A 9,589-nucleotide genomic window follows, 5' to 3' on the forward strand; every position below is an offset into this window, starting at 1 on the left:
TAAAATAAAACCCTATCATTTATACATGGTGACTTGTTTTTACTTGGTCTCAGCACCACACTTGGAATCCTTTCATCTTCTTCTGCTACAGTCATCTCACTGGTCCTTCTCAGCTCTCCTCTGTTGGTGAAATGTTCCCCCCAAAATCACGAGTCAATCCCCACAGATAATCAGCATTAAACCTGTCCTGAAGTTTTCATGATAGAAGAACGTATGTATACAACAAAAAACCCAAAACAAATAACCACTGCCAGATACAGACCAATGTTGTCAATTAACTTAGAAGCTGCTTTTGAGCTCCTCTGAGATTTATGCAGCTTTTTCTCTTTAACATTTAGGCTGGGGCTTCCCGTAAAACAGGTGGAATTGTGCACACCTTTGAGAAGCCAGGTGATTATAAGCAGTAGAAGATGAGGTCATTGCTTGTAAAATGCTTTACAAATTCAGAATTATCAATCACTCTTATTGATTAACAGGTGATTTGCTACAACCCATTAGCAGACCCCAAACAGCCTCTGCAAGAGGAATTTTGTTAACTCTGTCCCTTGGATTTTTACGATGCATTCTTCAAAAATCAGCATAGACTTAGAAAGGACAGGACTCATAGAGTGGAAGATAATGTGCAATTATCTTTATATGTATTTTATTACAGAGAAATTCACTAAGGAGAAACCTCCCCAGCACATTCTCTTGTTACAGCATTCTGTAAATGTCATATAAAAGCACTGCCCTCTACTGCTCAGGGGCGTCCATTAACGAGTATTTAATTAGCAAAAAACCCAACTTCTTTTTAATGAAAATGATTGTATGGGCTTGCCTGTAAAAAAAAGGACTCTGGATCTTTTTATCAAAAGAAAAATGCTAATTTATCATTTCTGCAAAACAAGGATCACCTATGTCCTGATGTTTAAATGGAGAACTGACATTTTGTCAAGAGTTTAGAAGAAGCTTTATGCATCTTCTCAGGCAGTGGTAAAGGAAAACACATTTTCAAGTAATTACACCTTTCAAAACTATCATTAAAATCCTCCATTTTGTGGAATTGTGGCCACAGGAAGGCAAAGGAATAGGAAGATTTCAAGTTGTGAAGATGTAATTGCAGAAAAAAACTTGATTGCTAAAGTAAAGGCAATGCAATCTGTCCAAGCTGTCTGGAGAAAATTCTTGTTGTTATTTATCTGCTAATTTTACAGTACATTTTATTAAGCAACTTAAGGTGCAAAAAATGTGAAAACAAGCTGAAAAAGATACAGAAATACTGTTAATAGAGTCACAGCAAAATAGGGATGTGACAGCCATTATATCATTATCATGGGAGGCAGGATGTCACACCTGGTACTAGACTAGGTTTTAACAAGATCTGTTAGTTTCTGGAGAAATTTTAAGCTTAACTTTATACCTTTGCCTTGTGACTCCTTTTTATAAAGATGAAATTTGGACTCATTAGCCAATAGAGACCTTCAGCCCATCCCAACCAATTGGAGGCAACTAAGCATTATAAATGGCCTCTGAGGCAGGTGGGCTCACTTACTCCTTGGCAGTGTTTCTGCTTTGGGAGAGATAGCTGAGGGGAGAAGATTTTTGTGTGAAGCTTGTGATGTTGAGAGAGTTTTAAATTATGGAAGCTTTCTGGGGTTTAGTTAACATGTTTCAGGTAAAGTTGTGGTTTTTAAAGGAATTTTTTTTTTATTGTGCTAATTATTGGTGTGAGCTGTAACATTGTTTTGGCTTTGTATTCCTATGTAAGTAGCGGGTTGTGGTAGATGATTGGTTTTTAGTGGTGGTGTAGTTATTTAAAATTTTAATTTGGTTTGGGGGAGTCTCATTAACAGAGTTAATGAATCTTCTGCAGAGTAATATGCAGGTAAACCATAATGGGCTTCTTAATAAGCAAAAGATAAATATATTTGTTCTCCTATGTTGCGCCTCTTACTAAAAAAAGTCTTTTGTGGACAAAATAATTTTCTTCGTGAAGACACAAGGCGAGACACAAAACCTGTGATGCTTGCTCTCAAGGGCTTTCTAGGTGGAGGAAGGCTAAGATAACTTGGCCATCATCTCTCTGCAACCCAAAATTTGTTGTAGCCTAAGAGTTACAGCTTTTGCTTTGTTAAGGCTCAAGGTGAGAGCAGAACTGCTTATGGAGCTGTGCCTGATGAACAAGCTTCTGTGTTCTGGGAGCAAAATCTGCTGTGAAGGCAAACAATCTGCTTCTCCTCAGTCTGCTTAGCTTGCACATTCTGCTGGGCATCAGTGACTGATGGCCTCAGAGCTTGCTTTCTCTATGGACTTCTCCTTACACCAGTGACACAGCTCTTGAGTAGCTTCTTTATTGTATTAAATAAAGCACAGTTTCTGAAAGAGAGTTCTAGAGCCTTTTCTTCCAGCCCTGGTTTTTGTCCCTGTCATTATAGAAGGGAATTCTGGTTGCTAATGAACTTTCTCTTCCTTGGTACCTTTTATTATGAGAGGTATGTGGTTGAATAAGTTTGATTTTGCTTTTAAAATCTCACTAAATGTGTAATACCTATGGAGGACAGCTGTGAGTTTCACTAAAATGACATGTAAGCTTTTTTTCCTCCCTAAATGTGCTGCAGCTGTTAATTAAGAGAAACAGTTCTTCAGAGATGCTTCTAGCCTGAGTGTTTTTTAAGCCTCTTCAGAGTCTCTGTGATGGTGTTTGCTGCAGAGTAGCTGCTGTATCTGTGGTCTCCACTTGTTTGCATTTTACTGTGTGCTGCTGTAGTTATCTGTTATTGTAATGTGCTGTACCAGCCACAAAAAATTGTACCTTTTAATAGTGTGTGTTTATATGTACCTTTAATAGTGTGTGTGATGTCTTGGGGTCTGTGCTCTAATTATGCTTAGCCCTGATAACCAGTAAATAGGAAGTTGTACGTCCTGAGTTGAACTCACCTATTGAGTTGGGTGGGGACGGGATTTGGAGGGCCCTTAATTTAAAAGAAGGAATTGATGGCACCTTTTGTTTAGTCACATGGTGTAGGGACTTCTCTCCAAAGGAATGAAATTGTTCCTGGTTCTCAGTTTTGTCATGGTAGGGCCTTTTCAAAGTCTCATTGCTGGCCATAGGGAAAGCAGTGTTGGAAGCAGTTCAACTTAATCACCCAGGGAAGGGCTGTTACCTTAAGCAGGGTGAGAGCTTGGAGAACCAAACACTTGGTAACTTCTTTAATTTCACCCTTCCTCTTGCACAGAAGTAGCACAGGCAGAATATGACAAAAACTAGAAAATCCTTGATTTAAGGACACCGCCTCATAGAAACTCTACCTAATTATTTTAGGCCATGGGTTGGAAAAGTTCTCTTTTATAGAGCTATTTCTAGATAATCATTGCTTAATAATCATGACAATAAAAACATGAGAAATGTGGTGTTTTGTGTGGTGTTTGGCTGTAAATGGGAGACAGAGACATTATTTGTTTGGGTGTGGCTGTTCTGTTTTATGACACACCTAGTTAAGGGACTAAAAAGCAGAGCCTTTTTCATGCTAGTTCACAGGCTTAGCAAAATGGCTGGAGGTTTATCTTGCAGGTCAGATGCCAAATGCTGGCTTGGCTCAGCTTGGGAGGCAGCACAGGTTTTGCCCTCCCCTCTCTGTTCCATCTTTCCTGTAAATTGGCAGAGAGCCTTGGAAAGCACTGGACTCTTCCCATCAGACACCAATGAAGGCTCAGCAAAAGTCCAACAGCAAAGTACAGAAACACCAGATCTGTGACTGGGCTGCCATTCCCAAACAAGCTGGGCTTTGTTGTGAGCAGGAGCTTTCCAGAATAGGGAATAATACCACGGGGTGAGTGCTGCCTGGGGCTGGGAATGCAGCTGACTGCCCTGGGCTCTCCCATCCTCTCTTGCAGAGCACGGCCATGGGGGATGCAGCACCAGCAGAGCTGCCGGAGCCCAGGGCTGCTCGCTGCCGGCTCTTCAATTCCAGCATGAGGAGCGTGGCCAGGAGGCTCAGGACGTTCCAGGACTGGCCCCGCACCGCCCCTGTGTCTGCCCGGGACCTGGTGGAGGCTGGATTTTTCTACGTGGGCCCCGGGGATGAAGTGCAGTGTTTCTGCTGTGGTGGTGTCCTGAAGGACTGGAGACCTGGTGATTGCCCCTTAATAGAGCACGTGCATTTCTTCCCTTCCTGTAAATACATCAGTGGTGAGAACGTTGGGAACCAGGAGATGCTGTCCCTGCAGGAGATATTTGACACTGTGGATGGGCAGTTCCTGAGTGTCTTGCAGGGGATAGTCAGTGAGGAGACAGCCCTGCCCAATGAGCCAGAGTACCCTGAGATGGTGACAGAGGAGATGAGACTGTCTACATTTGAGAACTGGCCACAAAATTCCAGCATGCATCCAGAGCAACTGGCTAGAGCAGGGTTCTTTTACACAGGTAGGTACTCTGGGGAAATGTTCTCAACTCTTATTCGAGTTAATTTTTGAAAGTTTCACTGTTTTATTGCTCTTACAAATACTGTGTGCACATGTATTATAGTTAAAACCCCCATCCTTCCTTCTGCCTGTGCTATTTCTCTTGCTGCTTCTGCAGAATTCATTTCAACATTTAACTCCTGTTTGGGTACTGAGAGATCCACTAGTAAATACTTCCTTGCCAGCAAGAGAGGAACAGGTGATATGTTTTAAACAAATGTTTTATGGACAGAAAAATGTGTGCTGTAATATCCATTGAGTGTATTTATTCCTTGCACTTCTAAAAGGACTTGAGGAGCTTGCTTGGTGTATCATGTTTTGGATAGGCTGTGTCTTGCACTGAAGCCTCTTCTCAAAACCCCACACCTGAGTGACAGCTGTATGGAGTTAGCCCCTCTGGCTGTGGCTTGTTTCTCTAAGGACTCTTAATGTGAAATACAGAAATCAGATACTTTTTTTGTTGAGGAAAATTGGCAATATTTATTGTAATCACATGCATGTGAACATCAATATAATGTTATTCTTTCCTTTTGAGAATGCTTTGCTGGTTAGGTAACAGGTTTGAAGAAATACTTCTCTCTGAATTGACCAGCCAGAGGAAATATTTGCACTATGGCAGATTTTGGTTAGTTAGCAAAGTGTGTTCACAGGTGTAACTAATTACAGCTGTGCTCCAAAGGCAGGCAGGGGGATTCGCTGGGGGGGTGTGCATGGGAGCTTAGCTGCTCCCATGGATGCTGCCTGTTAGCTTGTGATCCTCTTCTGGAATCATCTCAGCCAGCTCTGGGAGCTCAGACTGAGTTCCTGCCCCTGTACAATGTGCACTGTGTTAGTAAATTGTCATGTGTTCATCTCTTCTGTCCAAGGCCTGTGTTTTGTGCTGAGTCTCATCCAGGGTTAGGGTAGGGCATGTAGTGTCTCAGGTATCAAATAATCTCTGGCTCTCCCTTTCAGGACGAGGAGATGTAGTGAGGTGTTTTTATTGTGATGGAGGTGTGAGGAGCTGGTCCTTTGGAGATGATCCTTGGAGGGAACATGCCAAATGGTACCCAGAGTAAGTAAGTCTGCTAAACAAATACCTCAAAAAATAGGTCATGCATTTCACACTGGTACTTTCTTTCACAGGATAGAAATGTTTATATCCTCTCACCTTAAAAGCAAAATAAAATGTTCAAGCTCAGGTGGAATGGCACAGTTCAGACCTGAGATTCTGTAATTTGACCTAGAGTTCACCATCTAAGAGTTCAATTAAAATAACTTCCTTTGGCATCAAAGAAGAGCTTTCATTACTCCTACTCTGAGATACAAGAAGAAATGTATTGTAAGCCTTGGGTTTCTGCAGCAGTTCTTTTTTCTTTCCTGTGAACTGCTCTCTCATCACAGTTCCTGTGGTCTACTCTAAAGCATGTTACAACTGAGCTCATCTTGGGCCAAAATGAAGACTGAATTAAGGGGGAGGGATCATGATCCTCTTACTGTCAACCTTTGTGCAGGAGATGGGCAGGTGAAACATCCGATACCCTGTCTTTAATGGATATATAGAGGTTTGCTTATTGCCTATAACACCCTTTGCTTCTAAATTTCAAACTGCTGGGAGAGCTTGTACTAATGTATTTCAACTTTTCTGCTCCTAGGTGTGAATTTTTACTGCACTCAAGGGGGAGAGAATTTGTTAACAGTGTTCAGGCAACCTTTTCTGGCACCCTGGTGGCTCCTGTGAGTCATGAACATTTTGTGTGTAGTGGATTAGTTTTGGTAGATGGGAGAGTTTTGGACACATGTTTCTCTTTTTGTATCATTTTCAGAGGCATTCCTGGGATCAGACTGAGCAAGACTCCTCTCCCTCCCAAGGTCAGTGCTGTAATTCCATGGTGTTTTATCTTCTGGTGAATGTGGTGTAGTCTGAGTTCCACCAGCCCACCTCAGCTGCTCTGCCCTCGGTAGACATGGTGCTTGTGAGATGTTTTGATATTCTATAAGCTGTTTCATTTCAGTTTTAGGAAATGGTCTCTAGCTCAAGAAACAAAATTACTTGGTCTTGTGAGACCTCTTAGTGAAAGGCCAGAAATATTTATCTAGTCTGGATAATCATGTGAGCTGTGAGTGCTTCCCTAACTTACCTTTGACTTTTGATGCTCTTGCTGTTGATATCTGTCTGTAAAGCCCTTCACTACAACACTTTAAACATGTTTGATAAGAAACCAGTGAACAGTAGAGGGTCTAGATGTTCATGAAAATGTTGTTCCTGGGATTTATTCCCATTTATCAGTTGCTCCCAGAAATGTAAGTAGGTGAACTTTGGCTCCCATAAGCTTAAGCAAGACTTGAGCCTTTGAAGAGACTGCCAGCTGAATTTCCTACTTCTGTTGTTACTGATGAATGGTTGAGGTAGGAGAGGCTTCAATTGGGATGTTCCACTTGATGCTCATGAAAGTAGTTCTGAGGCTTCTGTTCTGGGATGTGAAAACAGAGATAAGGATTCTGGAGTGATGCCAAACACAGGAGAGTGTTCACTGATAAAGTGAAATAAACCATCCAAAATAAGTGTCTGGACTTTTATGAAACTGGCTTTGATTAACTTCCTTGTGAATAATGATTTGAAGTAAAAAATAAATGTGGAAGTTATTCTAGCTAAGTGGATAGCTTGAGGAGTGTCCTAGGGTATATTAATGCCATTTTATGTAGAACACCTTCAAGGAATGGCCCACTTTTTGCCCAAAGCTCTGCCTTTTTGGTAAAGTACCTGTTCACTGCTTTACAGATCCTCTGAGGAACTGGAGATTGCTGTCTCGTCCTTCTGAGGATCAGAGTCTCATAGTGCATAATGTCCTGCAGATGGGCTTTGACCCCAGCTGGGTGGCAAACCTGGTAGAGAATAAATTTGTGCTGACTGGGACTTTCTACCTGTCTGAGTCTGAGCTGATTTCAGACCTGCTGCAGTCAGGCTGGGGGGCCAGCAGCAGTGCCGGAGGGAGGAGAGGTAGGCCTGACTCACAGCTGGGCTTGGGGGGTGTTTAACCTCTTCCTCACTGCACCTGGAGCACTGCTGGGAGTGTCCTGAGGGTCTGCCTTCACTCTTGGGGTAATGCCCCCAAGCCTGCCTTTCCTCGGGAGCCTGAGCAATGAGGCTTTGATTTAGAGAAACCTGGAGAAGCTGTGGTTGCTGGGATGTCAGTGGCTGTATCTGCCTGCACTGGGCTGTGGTGGGGATATCTTTGGTGTTTCCTGCTGCCCTCAGACCTGCAGTAACTGGCAGCTCCATGATGTGCAGGCTCATGCACAAATTCACAGGTGATCCAGGCAGAGGCAGTTGTCTGAAGCAAAGCTCCTGGGATGGAGGATCACTCCAAGCTTATTTAAAATTGGAATCAATAACCTGTTTAGAAATAGCCATAGTTCTCGTCTAGATAAGATATATTTCCCCTAACTTCTGCCTTTTGTTATCTGTTTTGTGAAGTCTGTTTGCCAAGTTTACTTGAAGGTGCAGCTCCAGAGCTCCTGCCTCCACAGCATGGTCTGCCACTTCTGTAGCCAACATGGAAAAAATTCCACAGAACTGAAATTTTGATTAAATAGTAGCACAGGAGCTGGAATGACCAGATGATGGGATAGATAAACCACCTTTGAGGAGAGAATGTGATGTGGACAGACAGGCCTGGGCAAGGAGGTGAACTTACATAGCTACTGAAGCACCACAGAGAACATCAGCCATGCCAGGCTGAGACAAGAAATTTTTAACCAAATACTTCTGAGGTCCAGGATATTTCTTCTTTTCACAAAACACTGTCAGAAAAGGGATAAAGGGGATAGCATTGATTGCCATCTTCTTTTCTGGTTCTACAGGTGCCATTCAGAGAGAGACTGGAACATCAAGACAAGAAATACGATCTGTGCAGCAGAAGGAATCAGGTGCTCTGGGCTGGCAGTGTGGGGAATTGAGCTTAAGCATAACTGGGAGGAGTTCTAGAATAACAGTATCAGTGGTCATTATGCTAACTCATATTTTAAATTTTGAAGAGGACTGTGTGCTAGTTTGAGTGGTACCTGAGCACAGGAACCCTTATTCAGGGATTGGGGTGCTCCTGTGAAGCAGTTGTTACAAAAAATAATCCACTTTATGGGGATAATTTATGTGCCAGAGTAAATACTGTTGATCTGTGTCCCTGCTCAGTCTAGTGAGTGTAGATAAGCTGAACCTTGTGTAGATAAGCCAGTCTACAATAGCTGTAGTTTTTCAGCTTCAATGAAACTTGCCTGAGAGGTACTTTTGCCATCTTCATAGTCTCTGAACAAAACAATGGGCAAGTTGCAGTGTGACTTCCTAAGCTGTCACAACTGGCACTCTGGAGCTGTGACAAAACACTAACAGTTTGGGCTTTTGTTTTTTTTTTCTTTTTTTGGTAAAGATGGGTCTCAGCTGAGCACAGAAGAACAGCTCCGCCGCCTGCAGGAGGAGAGGATGTGCAAAGTGTGCATGGACAGAGATGTGTCTGTTGTGTTTGTCCCCTGTGGCCACCTGGTAGCTTGTGAAGAATGTGCCCTCAATTTGAGGCTGTGTCCCATCTGCAGAGCTGTCATCCAGGGCAGTGTGAGAGCCTTCATGTCCTGAGCCATGATGCACCCAAGGGGAAAGATAAGTCCATACAACTCATTGATAACTCAGAGGGAGAAAATAAGTAAATAATTTGCTGGAGCAATCTTATTTGTAGGGTGGCTTGGCATAAGTGTAAAAACTCCCTGAATGTGTCTCCCATACACACTGTTTCTAGGAAGAACTGCTGGTTTGATCTACTCTTGCTTTAGGACTGCTCCAGGAGAACTCTGCTGGGTTCTTTTGTCCTCCAAAATGAGGCTTTTATTGACAGAGATTCTCCTCCACATTTTTGTGTTCTCAAGTGAATCTTTGCTCTGTGTTGAAATCAAAGACTGCTTTCAGCAGACTCTGGTTTTTTTCTCACTTACTTAGCAGTTGTCGAGAGATTATTCTCTTAGGGATTCCTTCAGGAAGTTTGATTGAAAATGGAAGTATTTTTTGTACAAAATGCATTCCATTGGGACTAGAATACTCAGCAACAATGTGTTGTGGGGGAGGGACAATCTACCTTTTCCTCCCCTTTTTGCTGTCTTTCTTTTTTCTCCCCTTTTTGTT

The 9,589-nt window shown here is 42.6% G+C and overlaps 1 protein-coding gene across 1 annotated transcript; it reads left to right on the forward strand.

Annotated features, from left to right (window-relative positions):
* Window positions 1-1,618: 1,618 nt before the first annotated feature.
* BIRC7 (baculoviral IAP repeat containing 7) lies at window positions 1,619-9,049 on the forward strand (the record flags this gene model as incomplete). The annotated part of the gene is made up of 8 exons (XM_084217892.1): window positions 1,619-1,654; window positions 3,874-4,402; window positions 5,395-5,494; window positions 6,075-6,156; window positions 6,246-6,291; window positions 7,202-7,420; window positions 8,284-8,349; window positions 8,847-9,049. The coding sequence occupies 8 exons, from the start codon at window positions 1,619-1,621 to the stop codon at window positions 9,047-9,049; spliced, it is 1,281 nt and encodes a 426-aa protein (XP_084074018.1).
* Between the last annotated feature and the right edge of the window lie 540 nt (window positions 9,050-9,589).

The sequence above is a fragment of the Fringilla coelebs genome, assembly GCF_963513975.1.
Source record: "Fringilla coelebs genome assembly, chromosome: 18".
Classification (NCBI taxonomy): Eukaryota; Metazoa; Chordata; class Aves; order Passeriformes; family Fringillidae; genus Fringilla; species Fringilla coelebs.